We start from the raw sequence: 19,622 nt of genomic DNA, 5'->3' as shown, positions 1-19,622 counted from the left end.
GAAACCCAAACACCTTTTAATGAAAAACTATTAATTCCCATTGTTGGCAACACAATTAATTAAAACAAAATCTTAATTAATTGCCGACGTAAACTTATCAACAAAATATCTGACCGAAAATTTGAATCGACTTTCTTTCAATTCCTTTCTCGGTGGACTGTGTCGACATTCTTTCAACACTCTTTTAACTTTTCCAACAAAATCGAATTCAATCATCAATTTTTTTTTTTTTTGTGCAATTTAATGTTGTCCTTAAGTTTTCAATTTAGAAAATTTGGTCCTTCCATTTTTCTTTGGTTTACAATTGGTCATTCCATCAACCTATTCCAATTTATTATTAAGAGTGTCTGTCGTATATATGGCAGACTTGATCTGTACTGTATCTCTTGTTTGACATGCCATGTACGTAAGTGATGTGTAACATGGCTCAATTACTTAAAATTACAAATATAGTAGTACGATAAATTAAGAATTTTTTTTTTCTTTTAACTTTTCTAATTTTCTATTTGAAATATATTTATAATTTAATGTAATTGTATCACATGGTACATATACATGCATGCAAGGGTGGAACCACCACTAGCCGTGGGGTTCCCGGCCCTTGCAAAATTCAAAAAATGTTATAAAATTTGAAATTTTTTTTTCTAAATTTTATGTATTTAATTTAAATGAAATGGATACTCAAAAACTCTTTTTTTTTTTTTTTTTTTTTTTTTTTAAAGCTTCGTCCCCATCCTCCTAAAATTATAGTTCTGTCCCTGCACGTATATTTAGGCATATGACATTTTGCATTAATTGATAATTAGTTTGACATGACAAGAGGATGACATAATTGCGTATTTAAAATTAAATGAATACTTAGTGACCTAGTTTTAAGAACTGAAAACCACTACCAATGCAGGATTGTCGTCATTCCCCAAAATCATGGGCCACAATGATTTCATGAGCTCATATATTTGTCCTACTGTATAACAACCTCTCTCCCTCATCGTATTCTCTCAAATTCCTTTTTCCTTCTGAGTATTCACAATATGTCGACCCTTCAACAAATCTTCTGTCTCTTCTTCTTAATCCTGCTCCCTCCCTTAGTTTCGGGAGACTGCACGTGCGACTCCGACGACGGAGAGCGCGACAAGCACCAGGCTCTGGAGTACAAACTTGCCGCCATCGCTTCCATACTCATCGCCGGCGCAATCGGCGTCTGTATTCCAATACTGGGTAAGACTATTCCGGCCTTGCGACCCGAGAAGGGCGTGTTTTTCATTATAAAGGCGTTCGCTGCCGGCGTGATATTGTCGACCGGGTTCATCCACGTGCTTCCCGACGCTTTCGAGAGCTTGACGTCGCCGTGTCTCGACGAGAAGCCGTGGCGGACGTTTCCGTTCGCGGGGTTCGTGGCGATGACGTCGGCGATCTTGACTCTGATGGTTGATGCCTTTGCGACGTCGTATTACAGGAGCTCCGGCTTCAATAGCGGCGCTCAAGGAGGAGTTGAGGACGCGGAGAAGGCGGGTGACATGCACGTTCACGCTCACGCTCATGCAACGCATGCCCATGGCCCCGCTTCTTTCGTTGACGATTCTACTTCGTTGGACCTTCTACGGCATCGAGTCGTATCGCAGGTAATTTTGAATTTTGAATTTTCGGAGTTTTTATTATTTTTATTTTTGTTTAATGACGTGGGACCCTAAAAGGAAGGCCACGGCACTTCGTGACTCTTGAATACATGACACGACCCCTCCTATAATAACGTCTGTCACTGTTGAGTAATACAGCTGTGTAAGGATTCCAAGGTCAACTTTTTTTTGTTTTTTGTAATTATTGACCATTAATCATCTTTTGTACCTTTTTATTCAACTGAGTTAGTATTAAGAGTCTAATCCGATTAAATGAATTGGGTTAGAGTTGACCTATTTAATTTATATTATTGACCATTAATCATGTTTTGTACCGTTAAATGAATTGAGTTAGAATTGACCTATTTAGTTTATATTTATGTTTATACAAAGTCCGAATCCAACATGTGACATATATATAGCTAACAATAAACTTAATATGAAATCAACATGTTATGGTTGAGCGGTTGAAGTACAGTTGAGTTATATAATTTTAGATACATGCTATATGTACAGTCCATCTCTTTAGGTTTTGGAATTGGGATGAAGAATAACTGGGTTTGAGTAAAGTGCAGGTTTTGGAATTGGGAATTGTGGTGCATTCAGTGATAATTGGAATTTCTCTGGGTGCTTCTCAAAGTCCAAAAATAATAAGGCCTCTTGTAGCTGCATTGACCTTTCATCAATTCTTTGAAGGCATGGGACTTGGTGGATGCATCTCTCAGGTAATGCATGCAATATATATCACCACGCATTTATAACTTCAATTTTGACACAAATCATTCTTTTTTAGCTGCCTTTTTTGTTGCCTGTACATGCAATATTTATAGGCAAAATTCAAGGTCCGAACTACATCAATTATGGTGCTATTCTTCTCCCTTACAACACCAATTGGGATTGCAATTGGAACAGGAATATCCAACGTCTACAACGAGAACAGCCCCACTGCCTTGATTGTTGAAGGAATTCTGAACGCAGCATCAGCTGGGATCTTAATCTACATGGCTCTTGTTGATCTTCTAGCGGTTGATTTTATGAACCCTAGGATGCAAGCCAATTTACGCCTTCTAATTGGGGCTAATGTCTCTCTTCTTGTTGGGGCTGGTTGTATGTCTCTCCTCGCCAAATGGGCTTGAGTTTCGGCATATCTTTCAACTCTTCACTCAAATTTCAGAGCGAGCTTCAGTTGGATACACTAAATTGACATTTAATGGATCAAAATCATTATTGAATCAAAATTCAAGTATGATTCATCTAAAGTTTAATGATGATTTTAAAAGTCACATCAGCTTTAGGAGGAAAAAAATATGGTACTTAGAATTACTCTTTTTTGACTTAAAAGCTCAATTTCTTAAAGAGGCTCTTGTATGAAATATAATTAAATTAACTTATTCTTGAATTAGCGAAGTGTTATCATTCTAAATTACGATAGATTCATGAAATTCATGATCAACACAAAATGACATTGTCAACTATATGATTACGTTAGCTTGGAAGCCTACATGGACAATAACAACAATAATATCAAAACAATGAAGAAGTTTAATGAAATCCTAACACCTTTTAATGAAAACTATTAATTCCCATTGTTGGCAAGACAATTAATTAAAACAAAATGTTAATTAACACTTAATTACTTGCCGACCTAAAAGGTAAACTTATCAACAAAATATCCTATGGGCATATTGTTGACGATGACAGGGTCCTTCTAGGTACATGCAGGAGCTGGATGGTTCAACACGTGAGGAGAGGAGCAAACCAAGCGGCCCATAGTCTGGCCAAGGAGAGTCTGCGACAACCGTCAGATCAAGTTTGGATCCATGCCTTGCCTGACTGTCTTTTTCATTTAGTACCTTTAGAGCTTCATGTTCTTGTAATTTAGAACCTTGGGTTCTAGATGTTTATCCATTTTCCTGAAAAGCAATAAAAGATATCTTTTCTGCAAAAAAAACAAAAAATATCAACAAAATATCCGACCTAAAATTTGAATCGACTTTCTTTCCTTTCTCGGTGGACTGTGACGACATTCATTCTTTCAACACTCTTTTAACTTTTCCAACAAAATCAAATTCAATCATTAATTTTTTTTTGTGCAATTTAATGTGGTCCTTTTCAATTTAGAAAATTTTGTTCCTTCCATTTTTCTTTGGTTTACAATTGGTCATTCCATCAACCTATTCCAATTTATTATTAAGAGTGTATGTCATATGGCGGACTAATCAATTAATGTACAATATCTCTTATTTGACATGCCATGTGCGTGCGTGATGTGCCACATGGCTCAATTACTTAAAATTACAAACATAGTAGTACTATAAATTAAGAATTTTTTTTTTTTTTAAATTTTCGATTTAGAATATATTTAATTTAATGTAATTTTATTACGTACATGGTACGTATACAAGGGTGGAACCACCCCTAGCCGTGGGGGTTCTCAGCCCTCGTAAAATTCAAAAAAGGTTATAAAATTTTAAAAATTTCTTCTAAAGTTTACGTATTTAATTTAAATGAAATGCATACTCAAAAGCTCTACCTTTTTTTTTTTTTTTTTAGCTTCGTCCCCCCATCCCCCTAAAATTATAGTTCTGTCCCTGCACGTATATTTGGCATATGACATGTCAAACCAAAGTTACTTTGCATTAATTGATAATTAGTTTGACATGACTATAGGATAACATAATTGCCTATTTAAAATTAAATGAATACTTAGTGACCTAGTTGTTAGAATTGAAAACCTAAGTATACTAAATTAAAATTACATTAAAACCTAAAAACTAAATTTCATTTTTTTCGATATATATAATGGATTCCTAAAAGTAGTGATCATCTTTGGGATGTCCTCATTATTTCTTCAACCTTAGCATAGTGGCGATATTTCTTTGGTATCAAAAGTCATATCAAAAGTCAATGAATCTACCATTGCAGGATTGTCGTCATTCTCCAAATCATGGGCCACAATGATCCTTAGCATAGTGGCGATATTTCTTTGGTATCAAAAGTCAACGAACCTACCAATGAGGATTGTCGTCATTCTCCAAATCATGGGCAACAATGATTTCATGAGCTCATATATTTGTCCTACTATATAACTACCTCTCTTCCTCATCATATTCTCTCAAATTCCTTTTTCCTTCCGAACATTCACAATGTGTCGACCCTTCAACAAATCTTTTGTCTCTTCTTCTTAATCCTGCTCCCTCTCTTAGTTTGGGGAGACTGCACGTGCGACGCCGACGACGGAGAGCGCGACAAGCACCAGGCGCTGGTGTACAAACTTGCCGCCATCGCTTCCATACTCATTGCCGGCGCAATTGGCGTCTGTATTCCGATACTAGGTAAGACTATTCCGGCCTTGCGACCCGAGAAGGGCGTGTTTTTCATTATAAAGGCGTTCGCCGCCGGCGTGATATTGTCGACCGGGTTCATCCACGTGCTTCCCGACGCTTTCGAGAGCTGACGTCGCCATGTCTCGACGAGAAGCCGTGGCGGACGTTTCTGTTCGCGGGGTTCGTGGCGATGACGTCGGCGATCTTGACTCTGATGGTTGATGCCTTTGCGACGTCGTATTACAGGAGCTCCGGCTTCAATAGCGGCGCTCAAGGAGGGGTTGAGGACGTGGAGAAGGCGGGTGACATGCACGTTCACGCTCACACTCATGCAACGCATGCCCATGGCCCCGCTTCTACTTCGTTGGACCTTCTTCGGCATCGAGTCGTATCGCAGGTAATTTTTAATGTTCGGAGTTTTTATTATTTTTATTTTTGTTTAATGACGTGGAACCCTAAAAGGAAGGCCACGGCACTTCGTGACTCTTGAATTCATGCCACGACCCCTCCTATAATAACGTCTGTCACTATTGAGTAATACAGCTGAGTAAGGACTAAGGACTCCAAGGTCAACTTTTTCTTTTTTTTTTTTTGTTTTTTTTTTCTTTTCTTTTCTTTTTTTTGTTTTTTGTTTTTTTTTTTTTTTAAAAAAAAATTATTGACCATTAATCATGTTTTGTACCGTTTTCTTTAACCGAGTTAGGATTGAGGAGTCTAATCCGGTTAAATGAATTGAGTTAGAGTTGACATATTTAGTTTATAATTATGTCTCGACACAATCAAATATTGAGGAGTCTAATCTGCTTAGTTAAATGAATTGGGTTAGAGTTGACCTATTTAGTTTATATTTATGTCTCGACACAACCCGAATCTAACATGTAACATATATATATAGCCAACAGTTTTTTTACATGAATTCAATGTAAACTTAATACGAAATCAACATGTTATGGTTGAGTGGTTGAATTAGAGTTAATTTATATAATTTTAGATACATGCTATATGTACAGTCCATCTCTTTAGGTTTTGGAATTGGGATGAAGAATAACTGGGTTTGAGTAAAGTGCAGGTTTTGGAATTGGGAATTGTGGTACATTCAGTGATAATTGGAATTTCTCTGGGTGCTTCTCAAAGTCCAAAAACAATAAGGCCTCTTCTAGCTGCATTGACCTTTCATCAATTCTTTGAGGGCATGGGACTTGGTGGATGCATCTCTCAGGTAATCAATATATATATCACCATGCATTTATAACTTCAATTTTGACACAAATATGTCATTCTTTTTTAGCTGCCTTTTTTGATGCCTGTACATGCAATATTTATAGGCAAAATTCAAGGTCCGAACTACATCAATTATGGTGCTATTCTTCTCCCTTACAACACCAATTGGGATTGCAATTGGAACAGGAATATCCAACGTATACAACGAGAACAGCCCCACTGCCTTGATTGTTGAAGGAATTCTGAACGCAGCGTCAGCTGGGATCTTAATCTACATGGCTCTTGTTGATCTTCTAGCGGTTGATTTATGAACCCTAGGATGCAAGCCAATTTATGCCTTCTAATTGGGGCTAATTTCTCTCTTCTTGTTGGGGCTAGTTGTATGTCTCTCCTCGCCAAATGGGCTTGAGTTTCGGCATATCTTGCAACCAGGTCCGGCTCAATAAGTTTTGTGCACTAGGGCCTAGGGGTCCTTGGAGATCCAAATGGGAGCCTAAGTTGTCAGCTCACATGGTTTGCTAGTTTAACCTTTTAACCTTATCCCTTTGGTCACTGGGAGGCCATGACATATAACAATCCCCAGGCCCATGCCCTCATCATTGTCCCCTCATAATGGTAGTTAGGTTAGCCCAAAAATGGTTTTCAGTTTAAGGACGCAAGGTACCCTTGCTTTTCAAAAGTCATATAACCCTTAGTACCAATAATGACAATTAATCGTTAGGTCGCTCATATTAAGATTGAAGTTCTCGAGTTTTTGTATTGCACTAGTTTGATCGATCGAAGTATAAATCGAACTAATTAATCATGAGTCAATCGAAATTTGAAGTGTAAGGTGCGCTTTATAGCACTAAAAGCCCATTGCCTATGCGTGTGACACAGGTGGTGTTTCAAAGGCTCGACCGCTAGCTCTTTTCTCCATCACTCAACTTATAGTTAAAGTGAAGAGGATAATTTATAAAGTGTTGGACAAAATTTTAACCAATTCATTCACTTCAACATTGTGGATTTTCACCTAAATTTTTGGTTTGAAATAAAAAATGTAAATATTAAGTTTTTTTTAAAAAAATATTATTTCTTAATTATTTGAAATACCCATTTATAAAATAATAAAAAAATTATGTTATTAAGAGTTAAATACACTTTATTCCCCATAACTACTAGCTACTTTCAAAAAAGCTCTACAAATTGACAGGTGTGGCACTTGAAAAAATCAAAATAATATTTTATGGCAAAAATGCATACTCCGTTAGCGTTAATTGTTAAAATGGATAGAAAACTCAAATTTGACTGAAATTTTTCAAAAATACTCTCAATTTGACTATTGAAAAACCAAATTTACCCTTTATAATTATTAATATGTAAAAAAAAAAAAAAAAAAATACCAAATGGAAAGGGGGAAGGGGCTGGCCGTGAACCACCCCAACCACCTTTGGGGGTTTGAGGTGACCCACGAGCCACCCCATCCCACTTGATTTTGGGTGGCCAATCTACACTCATGGGGTGGTTCGGCCACCCTTTGTGTTGTGTTGCTTTTTTTTTCTTTTTCTTTTTTAAAGTTATTATTTTTCTTTCATTCTTTTTTTTTTTTTTTTAATTTTTTTATTTTATTTTTAATTTTTGGATTTTAATAAATTATGGGTATTATAGGAAGAGAGATAGAAAAGTTCACTTTTTCCATTTAAACTGACTGCCAAGACTAATGGAGTGCCTTATATGCCACAAAATGGTAGTTTTAATATATCTAGGTATCAAACTTGTGATCAGTTTTTAGAACTTTTTTGAAAATGACTCATAGTTTAGGTGACTTAAGTGTATTTAATAAAATCTAACATTTTATTAGTATATCACAGTTAACGAACTATTTCTTATTGTATATGAAAACATAAAGAAAGAAAGAACATTTGAAATGAGTAATTGGAATTCCAATAGACTATACGATATTGAAGCTGTTAAATCAACACTTTAACAGAAGCCAACTTGAAGACATCTTTGTTTCAAGCAATTGAGATTGATGTAGAACAAGTTACACTCTAAATTAATATAGGCAACTGGGATTTAGGAGTAGCTTTAGTTATATTTTCTTTCCTTATTTTAAAGAGTCAATCACTAAAGTTTCCTTATTTCCAGAGGTAGGCTAGTAATGTTCTATTTAAGGTTTTAGGTAGTTTTATGTTTTAGGCTTGACCTTATTTGTCATGTTGTGTTATTGAAACTTCATTAAAAGTGTTCCTTTTTTTTTTTTGTCCCCAAGAGGTAGCTCAATCGGCTGGGACCACACTTAATGAAGTGAAAGTCACTAGTTCGAATTCCCCTCTCCCCTCTTGTGCGGACATGTAAAAAAAAAAAAAAAAAAAAAAGGGATTGAAGTTAGAGATATATGCATTATTTCACTTCATTTTTTTTTTCTTCTAATGACGTATTGACGTGAAACCCTTTTAAGGCAAGGTCATTTTATGACCCATCCCCAGGGCCGGCTAGACCATTAGGTGAGAGAGGCACTCGTCTAGGGTCTCCGGATTAATAAGGCCAAAAAAAAAAAATTTGCCCAAAAAAGTTTTTTAATAATTTTTTTTTTGGTAGTAATTTAAGGCCCATTTTTTTTTTTTTTGGCCTAAAATTATTTTTCCATAAAAACTTAAGGCCTCTGATCATGATAAGTAAGTAATTTAAAAAATGCTTCCATTGAATAAGACTCCAATATAATAAGCACATAGTAAAATAAGACCAATTAACTCAGAAAAACAAATATACTTATACTTAAAAAAAGCCTATCTACCTATGCATCCGAAATTATTTGATATTGAAAGATCATTTTAACCCTATCTAACCACCCACTTTCTTTCTTTTTTTTTTCTTTCTCACTTTTCCTCTCCACTGACAGCCTCCTCTCTTATCTTCTTTTTCTCTTTCCTTAGTTTCACTCAAAACAGAACGTGATGGAGAGAGATGAAGAGAGAGAGAGAGAGAGAGAGAGAGAGGCTAGGCGAGAGAGAGAAACATGTGTATCAATGGGGTAAGGATTCATAAAAAAATAAAATAAAACAAAATAAAATAAAATAAAAAATTGTAATGTTTACTTATGTGCTTGATTTTTCTTGTGGGTTTTGTATGAGTATTTTTCAATTTTTTTGGTGGGTTTTGTTTGAAACATGTGTATCAAAGAGGTAAGGATTTCATAACCAAAAATAAAAATAAAAATTAATGTTTATTTCTGTGCTTGATTTTTCTGGTGGGTTTTGTATTGGTTTTTGACAAATTTTTTGGTGGGTTTTGTTTGAAACAGAGGTGTATCAAAGAATCAAGTGGGGAAGTTACTGCCACGGTATAGATATTTTATTTTATTTTATTTTTTGGTAATTTTCTATGGGTTCTTGATAATATTTCTAGTGGTTTTTTTTTTTTTTTTTTTGTTGGTTTGTTTTTGTGTGCTTCAGTTTTGGAACATGTGCTTAGCAGAGATATGGTGCGGTTCTTGGATTGATTCATAAAAAAAAAAAAAAAAAAATGATTTTTTTTATTGCTGTGTTTATTTTTGTAAGGATTAATAAAACTGAGAATTCTAAATATAATAATAATATTAAAATAAATATAATTTAATTAATATATAAATATTAAAAAAAAAAAAATCATATTTAAAAGTTTCGCCTAAGGCCCCAAAAAACATTGAACCGGCCCTGCCCATCCCTTTCTAATAAACTCCCCGTCGGCCAGTACCAACAATGAATCGGTCAAGGACTCAAACAACGGACCACTTTCTTCATTTTCTCCCCTTAGCATGCATCATCATATTCTGATTTTACTTCCAATATATTCCATCTTCTCTTCTTGAATTTGAAGGACCCTGAATTTCTGGCCCAAGCATGCTGAAACTTGTAAATCAAATTATATATTTGCCTCCATGGCAATTATGTTGTGGTGGATACAGCAAGAGAGAGAGAGAGGTGAGATGTGACATGCAACAAGAAGATCAAAATATAAAGAGATAAGATATTAATGGAGGATAGTGGCATGGACAGCTCTTATTGTTTCTGTGTGTCCCCACTATCTTTTTCTGGATGCTGGAAGGTGGAAAAAGCTTGAGCCAACATGCATGCATGGTGCATGGTCCAAGTCTTACACACTTCACTATTGTTTTTGGCGCTCTCTTTTCTTTTCTTTACTTTTTTCTCTGTCCACAGCTTGGATATGAAAGTTGCTATTTCTGGTTATGTTCCTTTAACTTCCACTACCCAACATTGCCATCTTTTCATCTCCCTTGTGATAAGCAACTAGGTCGAGTTTACGTTTGCAAAACCAAATAGGCTCTTCTTCTTAATCATTGCCTTCTTTTCCTGCCTAATCTTGGGCTTCACTACCTAATCAATTTTAGTGTGAAAACTATTTGTAGAACAAAGGTAAACCCACTCCCCAGTACTCAAACCAAGGAAACTCGTTTACCACAGAAGAATTCAAATTACAAGTAGGATACACTTACAAAGTTTTTGTAATGCACACCTCATGCGTACCAAACAAACAACCCGTTTGCTTCTAGTACTACATTAGCTCCATAACTTCTAGTCCATTCTTCTATGAGTCGCCTCTTGCAATCCTGGAACTCCAGTGGCTAAAGGCTTTTGTGAAGGGTGTTGGGAATAATTCCACTCACGCTGGCCCATCAGAAGAATCTCACTTTTCCATCAACTGCAGCATGAAGAACATGCCTTAGCTTCTATGAGACCGGCTCAACACGAGGGACCCTTATATAATTGGCAGTATATTTGTAAGGAACAATGCATGTGAAGCAAATTAAACACTCAAGATAAATTAAACAAGCTGATTATGAGTAACTAATTATCATATATTAAATAATTATTTATTATATTTATTAAAAAAATAAAATAAATAAAAGGAATGGCTTTTGGGCTTTTGGGGGTGGCCTGACCACCCCCAGGCCCTTGGGGGTGGTCCAGCCACCCCCAAAAGCCCGAAACCCATTCCCTTTTTTTCTTTTTTTTGGGCCTTTCAGGGGTGGGTGAACCACTCCCTTGGCCATGGGAGTGGTTCGACCACCCTCAGATTAACCATGGGGGTAGCTCCTTAGCCAAAAATGGGGTGGTCAGGTCAACCCCTTTTGGCCAAGGGGGTGTCTCCGATTTGATTTTTTTTTTTTTTTTTTAAAAAAAATTTTAATATTTGCTTTTTCTTTTTCTTTTTCTTTTTTATTTTTAAAATAGATGCCTAAAACAGTGTTGTTTTGGTCTGGGGGTGGGTGTTATAGTTTTGGGTGTTTTCGAAATTTCAAGTGGATTGGGTGAGGGTATAATGGGCATAAAAAGTCAAACCGTTTGAGTTTAACGTTGAAAACTAACAGAGGGGGTCCTAAATGAGAGATTTGAAAGTTGAGAAGGGGGGGGGGGTGGGAGGGTTTGTAAAATCGGCTGAAAGTTCAGAAGGCCAAACTGAAGTTTCTCCGAAAAATTTTCTTCCCTTTGATTTTTCACTGTGGCTGAATATACCTTTCTCCCCATTCTCCAATTTGGGTCTTGGCCCAAATCCAAATCGAATTGAACTTTTCTTAGCCCATGCCAAAAATTTCAATGGCCTAAGTTCCAAAATCCAAAATTTTAAGTACATTTGTTTTTAATTTTCTTTTAATTCTCAAAATGGGCCAAAATTATTTATTTTCGTGAAATAATTACTTTAAAGGGCCAACGTCCAATTTTCATAAATCATATCAAACTTTGAATTGTACTTATAATTTTTCTTGAAGTTTAGAAAAATGTTCAACTTGTTTTTCTTAAAAGCCTATTTAAAGTTTCTAAGGCCTATTTGGTTTGTCCTTGAAAATTCCCTTTTACTTTCTGGGTCAAAGTTCATCTCGAAGACCAAATGGACTTTTCCTAAGTGGCTTTGGGCTTAAGACCAGCCCAATGTCCCTTTCCCCAAACATGGTGAGGGTTAAATACCTCATCACCCCCGGGGTTTGCCAACTTTTTTTTTTTTTTTCCCCTGGGGTTTCATTTTTATCACATGAGATCCCTGTGGTTTTTATAATAGACCAAGTTAGTCCTCCGTTAGTTGACTTAACGGAATTCCACGTGGACCAATAAAATGTTGACACATGGCACCTATTTTTTATTTATTTATTTTTTTTTAAAAAAAAAATTACAAAAAAAAGTATTTTCGAAAAAAAAAAAGCAAAAAAGAAAAGAAAAACAATTGGGGGTGGCTCCTTGGCCATTTAGCCACCCCCTTGGAGCCTAGGGGGTGGCCGAGCCACCCCCATTCGGCCAAATGGGGGTGACTAGGCCACCCCCATGGCCAAAGGGGGTGGCTCGGGCCAAGGGGGTGGCTTGGCCACCTCCAATTGTTTTTCTTTTCTTTTTTGTTGTTTTTTTTTTTTTTTTTTCGAAAATACTTTTTTTTTTTAAAAAAAAAAAAAAATTAAATAGGTGTCACGTGTTAACATTTGATTGGTACACGTGGAATTCCGTTAAGTCAACTAACGGTCAACTGATGGAGGACTAACTTGGTCTATTATCAAAATTAGAGTGACCTCTTGTGATAAAAATGAAACTTCAGGGGAAAAAAAATAAAGTTGGCAAACCCCAGGGGGGTCTGAGGTATTTAACCCTTATATTAATCCACTTAGGGCCCATTTTATTTTGTTTGGGCTTTTTCTCCTATACAATAGTCCACTTACATTTTTTTTTAGTAATGTTAAAAATTACATTTTTATTTTACAAAAAAAAAATTTATTCATTAACATGAAATAATATTTATTCATTATTATTTTTTTAACATGAAATAATATTTATTCATTAACAAAAAAAAAAAAAAAGGAAAAAATAAAAGAAAAAAGGGGGAGCACCTATTTGTTCTTAAGACTCAGAAAATCTAATTGGTTCAAAGAATAACGCTATTTAGAACACCCTCATTCCACCTTTTATCTTGCTATGAATTTTGTTTTTTAATGATTGTTGATCCAAGGACTAATAGCACTACCACCACATCAACTGAGTAGGATGAGAGTTTAATATATAACATTACTAATCATACTATAAAACCTTACTTTTATTTAATCATTATTCCACCCCGTTGACATGATCATAATGCTAATTAGCCCTTTTAATTTTTTTATTTTGTGAAATAAGGGGTGATCAAAACGGCTGATTCACATTGCTACCTCTACATAGTGAGATAGTGACAATATGAAAGTATAGTTTTTAGCGTTACTCATTTTCAAAACATAACCACATATACTTAGGGTCTATGTGAGAAGCCTAAAAGTGCGTTTAATATTCAAGAAGTTTGTTTGAAGAAAAAAGTATTCGTTTGATAAAAAAAATTGAAGGCACTTTTAAGGGTTCAAAAAGCCTAAAAATGGCTAAAACGCACTTTTGGCAAAAGCTTAAAAATAAAGTTTTTGCCAAAAAAACATTTTTTTGATTTAAAAGTTCAATTTCTCAAACTCAATCTCAAACAGGCTCTTGTATGAAATATAATTAAATTAACTTATTCTTGAATTAGCGAAATGTCATCATTCTAAATTATGATAGATTCATGAAATTCATGATCACCACAAAAGGACATTGTCAACTATATATATGATTACGTTAGCTTGGAAGCCTACATGGACATTAACAACAATAATATCAAAACAATGAAGAAGTTTAATGAAATCCAAACACCTTTTAATGAAAAACTATTAATTCCCATTGTTGGCAACACAATTAATTAAAACAAAATCTTAATTAACACTTAATTAATTGCCGACCTAAAAGGTAAACTTATCAACAAAATATCTGACCTAAAATTTGAATCGACTTTCTTTCCTTTCTCGGTGGATTGTGTGGTACGTGTTAATGTCGACATTCTTTCAACACTCTTTTAACTTTTCCAACAAAATCAAATTCAATCATTAATTTTTTTTTGTGCAATTTAATGTTGTCCTTAAGTTTTCAATTTAGAAAATTTGGTTCTTCCATTTTTCTTTGGTTTACAATTGGTCATTCCATCAACCTATTCCTTTGAGGAATTTTTCACTTTCGGAATTAATGTAATATAAGTATGGTTTATAGTTTCATCAAAAACATAAAAATTGTAATACCCCATTACATACCTCATCGCCTATCAAGGCCTAGTGTTCTTGATAAAAAGCCACAGGTAAGCCATCCGGACCAAGCAATTTTAGGGGATCCATCTGAGATAGAGCTGCACAAATCTCTTCCTCAGTAAACTCCTTCCCCAACGAGGCATTCATGGAAGCTGTCACTGTTGGTTGGAGCCCAGCAATGAACTCACCAATACCATCCGGGTTGGATGTTGTATAAATGGAGTGAAAATAAGTGGTAAACCCTCGAACTACCTCCTCCACAGTAGAACACTCCACCCCTCCCTCATCTATAATGCGATGAATATGGTTGGCTCTTTGTCTTTGTTTCACACTTGCGTAGAAATATTTCGAATTCTTGTCTCCATATTTTAACCAATGCTCCTAGGCTTGTTGTCTCCACCCCATCTCCTCCGCCTCCAACAACTCGTGTAAATCTTTTTGAATCTGCCCAATCTCCTCATTTTTGTCCGGCCCCTCTGAAATAGCACAAGCTGCTTCGTTTTTTGTTCAATTCCATTTTCATTTTGCTCCTTGTTTTTCCTCCTCCAGCAAAGAATCTCCCTCTTGCTCCCCTCAATTTTCTTTTTTAATTTTTGCCATTCACTCCCAGCCTGAATCTTTGCTACCCATACTTTTTTAATAGTTTTGCGATTCTCCTCTTGCTTTCCCCAGCCTGCCTCATAGAAGAAACGTGGACTGCGCCTCACCAAACCTTGGGGTTGAATACACACCATAACATGGACAGAAGCATGATCAGAACTTCTTGTGGCCAAAATCTCCACTGTCATATTGAAAAATCTCCAACCACTCACCATTGGTCGTGGCTCTATCTAATCTTTCTTGAACAAAATCATCTCCTCCCCTTTTATTGCTCCACGTAAATTTTGGGCCACTATATTGAAAATCATGCAAATTGCAAAACTCCAAAGCCTCTCTAAACTCCTCCATTTGCCTCATTGGTCGTCCACATACGCCCTTTTTTCTCCGACAACTGATCAAGTATCTGATTAAAATATCTCACACAAAGCCAAGGAGTTAGAGACATACACTGAAGGTATCAGAGAAGATTCCATGCCTCCATTCGCTTTGTGACATCGGGATGTCCATAAAATCCCGTAAATTTTCAATGGGGACTCCACCTTTCCAACTGTACCATCACATTGATATGTCTTCTACTATAGTTTTAAATTTCCACATCCACCTCGCTACTCCAAAATAATGCCAAACCTCCACTTCTACCAACACTATCAACCACAAACACATTTTCAAATCCCAACTTATTTTTAAGACGGTCAAAATGGGATGCCTGTAACTTGGTTTCCATAATGAAAACCATTTTGGGTCTCTTTTCCTTCGCCATCCGGCAAAGGTCCCGAACTGCCCGGGGGTTACCAAGCCCTCAACTGTTCCCACTTATTATGCTAATGGTGATTGGAAGGGCTATGTCACAGCCGCCGCCTTTTCATCATTTCCCTTCTTCAAAGCCATATCCCCAACCTTAGCTCTCTTCCCACTTATGTTACTCACCCGAGAACCGCCCCCATTAGAAGATGACAAGATCTCCCTGGACCGAAAACTCTTTCCCCATCATCACCACTCCTTCTTTTTCCCCCCCACCTGTACCTCATTGCTTGGCACCATTGTCATCGCCATACCTTCACCCGATGGATCGTTGCCACAATTTGGTCGAAACCCATGCCGTGATCTCATGTGTTTTTTCAGCTGTATAGTCCTATAGCCTACGTGGTATGCCACCTTCTCAGCCACATGACCAAACCCACATGACGTGGAAGATTAGGGGTGTCAAGGCGGTTACGGATAGCGGTTATTGGCAATAACCGCTAACCGTAACCGCCTTAGCGGTTAGTGAAATAGATAACTGCCTGCTAACCGCTTTTTTAAAATTTAGCTTTTTTTTATTTTTTTTTATTTTTTTTTTCTTGCTTTTTGGGCCTTTTTGGGCTTTTTTTTTACTTTTTTTTTTTTTTTTTTTTTTTAGTGTCTTCTTGGGCCCAATTGCTATAAAAAGAGCTCATATTGAAAAATCAAAAATATTTGACCCAAAAATTTACATTTACTTATACTTTAAAAAAATTTCCTTAAATATTAAATCATAACCGGTTAACTTTTTTTTTGAAAAAAAAAACAACATATAAAAAAAAAAAAAAAAAAATTCAACACAACATATAAAAAAAAAGTTTAGAATTCAGACAACTGCCACAACATATAAAAAAAAAAGTTCAACACAAAACATATAAAATAAGTTCAAATAAAACATTAAATGATACAAATAAAAAATTAAAACTTCATCAATCCTCTCATTTGGTCCTCTAGCAAATCCTGTGGACATCAAAAGAAGAAAAGTTATAAACTTAAACATAATAATATTAAGGCACAAGCATGTACACATATCAAAACGTGCTTAATATAATTATATACCTTTGTGTGCATTGGTTTGCAAGACCTGATGTCTTATCCAATCTGAGATTCAAGAGTCCAGTTCTGAAAAATTATACCCATTTGTTAATGCATGTATTTTTTCTGAAAACTGGATGCCCATAAGATTGAGATCTTCTATAATTCAAGTTGCATGTAATTTGGACATCCCATAGAGGCTTGTGAGCTAGGCTGCTCACATTGCCCTTTTCTCTTTGGAGTACTCGAAAAGGAGTTAAAAGAACAAATATGTCTCCCTGTTTTTATTTGCATTATTGAAGAAGAAAATGTAATTTATCCCTATATATTGAATGATTCAAGCCTTTTGACTATATATATATATCCCAATACCCCATACGGCTGCCATACACAATATAATCCAAAACCCATTTCGATCATATCCCAATAATCAACAAATACACAATAAACGACCCAAAATCATTGGAAAGAATTGTAAAATAGTAGGAAATCAAAAATCAAAGTAGCTCGGCAACTACACAATACACAGAGCATTTCAAAAACTCAAAGAAAATGAACCCAAAATCACTGACCTTGGCTGTCTAATTTGAGAAAGAAACTGCCTAGTATTTTCGTTGAGCCGACCATGAGTAGTGGGTGAGCTTGAGAGAGTTGAGAGACGAAAGTTGAGACGGTGTCACGGTGAGAGTTTGAGAGAGGCTGCTGTGTTGAGTGATTTTGAGATGATTTTCGTGAGATTTAGGGTTCGGAAGAAATAGATGAATATATAGAAGTACAAAATGACGTAGTTTTGCCTTCTATATAATTTTTTTTAGAAAAAAGGTTAAGGGGAAAACTATTAACTATCAATGATTCAATTTTAAAAAAAATTGTTACAAATGGTTCAAAAAATGGTTAATGCTCTTTCTTTTCTTTTTTTTTTTTTTTTTTTTTTTTCAAAAAATGGTTAAATTTCTTTTTCTAAAAAATGTTAAAAAAATACATTAATACTTCAATTGTGATTATAAGTAACACATTGTTGAATTTAATGTCAATTACTTAATTTGATATTATATAATCATATAATCTCATTAAACTATATCATATGATTAATTATTTAAATTATTATCATATTTACTTATAATCTTTTTTCTTTGAATTGAACTTAATATCTAATGGTAAATAGTAATGTTTAAACTCCTAAATCCTAAATTCCTAAAGTATCTAATCATGCTTTAATTAAATTGTAGTTATAAGTAATATATTGTTTAATTCAATTGAATCAATTATGATTATCATTGTACATGAATCATATGATTAACTTGTAGACTTATGACTTATAAGTTATGTCATATTATATATGTATTATTTATTATTATATAATCATATGATTTAATGATCAAGTCATCATGTGATATAATCATATTAATTACAGTGATAATATATAAATTACTAAAATTATAATGATAATACATTAATACTTAAATTGTGTTTATAAGTAACACATTGGTCATTTTTTAATCCAATGTCAATTACTTAATTTGATATTATACGAATCATATCATCATTGTACATTAATAATATGATTCACTTGAAATCTTAAATAAAGTATTTGAATTGTTATTGAATCATATGATTAAGTATTGATATTATACATTTATATTATTCATATGCATATGTAGACTTATATAGATTTATAACATATATAGACTTATAAGTTTATAACATACATTGGAAATAAGTCTCTAGATATTTAATTGTTGTATTAATATGAATTGGTATACTTATGAGTTATGTCATATTATATATATATAATTTGTTATTATGTAATCAAATGATTTAATGATCAATTGATCATGTGATATAATCATATAAATTATAGTGATAATATATTAATACTCAAATTGTGATTTAATGATCAAATGATTATGTTATATGTATAAATATTTTTATAATTATAATTATAAAAATATATTATATAAAAAGGCGGTTAGTGGTTAGCGGTTACGGTTAGTAAACCCAATAACCATTAACCGCTAATCGCTAGGCGGTTATAGCGGTTAGGCTGTTAGCGGTTAATACGGTTAAACAGTTAAGCGGTTAGTGGTTAGCGGTTATATATAGTGGTTAGCAAACTGCCCGCATTGACACCCCTATGGAAGATTGCACCCCTCCAGCCAAATAATGAGCCGCCTTATGTTGCTCCATAATTCCCCAAATCATGCGCTCCTTAATGGCATCCCATTGACCAATATAAACATTTTTTGATCCCCCAGCATCTTTTGCATTAAATGACGATTATGAGGAGCCAACATCTGCTTTCTTTTTATCTCCAAAATCTGTGGCTGATTTGCATGAGTGTAATATTTGATTCTCCTTGATTGCCACCTGTCTACTTGTCTCTGCATGGGAATTTTTCCTTCCTTTTCCAAAGGAATTGAATCCGCACTTTCCTTGGAGAAGCTTTGGCAATTATCCCGTCTACCGAAACTGCCCTCTCCCCTAGCCGGCGACTGACGCTTGGCTCCGGCCACCGCTAGTCTCTTCGAAAGCACTCTCGGCATCCCCATGTTCCTTCTCCAATTGTTGACTACTCTCCTCTTCTTTCGGATCCCACTTCCCTCCTCGACCACAAAACCTATTCCCTCTATATCTCCTCTTAGGAGACATAACCCTCAAACCCGGGCCAAATTCAGGCTCCTTGTCATTCCCATGTTGACGTTTTTTCCCCGCCGCTACACACCCTTTGCTACCATGACAAATCACACTACAATGAAAACAATATTTGCGTATCTTCTCATATTGAAAAGTGACCAAAATAGTTTTATCCTTCACTTTCAGGAATCTCCCCTGGGATAAAGGTTTTGTTAAGTCTAGCACAATTTGTACCCTCAAAAACTCCCCCCATCCGATACCATCTTCATTCACACCGACCTCCTCCACTTCCCTTACAGTAGATCCAATCCGATA

General features: G+C 35.2%; 1 protein-coding gene and 1 pseudogene across 2 annotated transcripts; both read left to right on the top strand.

Moving 5' to 3' along the window:
• Nucleotides 1-1,013: 1,013 nt before the first annotated feature.
• On the top strand, nucleotides 1,014-2,784 carry LOC132182605 (zinc transporter 8). Its single transcript, XM_059595900.2, has 3 exons — nucleotides 1,014-1,622; nucleotides 2,192-2,341; nucleotides 2,447-2,784. The coding sequence occupies exons 1-3, from the start codon at nucleotides 1,032-1,034 to the stop codon at nucleotides 2,750-2,752; spliced, it is 1,047 nt and encodes a 348-aa protein (XP_059451883.2). The 5' UTR covers nucleotides 1,014-1,031; the 3' UTR covers nucleotides 2,753-2,784.
• A 561-nt stretch (nucleotides 2,785-3,345) lies between these two features.
• LOC132181080 (zinc transporter 1-like) lies at nucleotides 3,346-7,010 on the top strand (annotated as a pseudogene). Its single transcript, XR_015912142.1, has 4 exons — nucleotides 3,346-3,489; nucleotides 4,681-5,339; nucleotides 6,012-6,161; nucleotides 6,268-7,010. The product of XR_015912142.1 is annotated as a zinc transporter 1-like (transcript).
• Nucleotides 7,011-19,622: the final 12,612 nt, after the last annotated feature.

This window comes from Corylus avellana, chromosome 5 (genome assembly GCF_965113065.1).
Source record: "Corylus avellana chromosome 5, dhCorAvel1.hap1.2, whole genome shotgun sequence".
Lineage (NCBI taxonomy): Eukaryota > Viridiplantae > Streptophyta > Magnoliopsida > Fagales > Betulaceae > Corylus > Corylus avellana.
The sequence above is the reverse complement of the archived record's forward strand: the minus strand, read 5'-3'. Positions and strand labels throughout refer to the sequence as shown.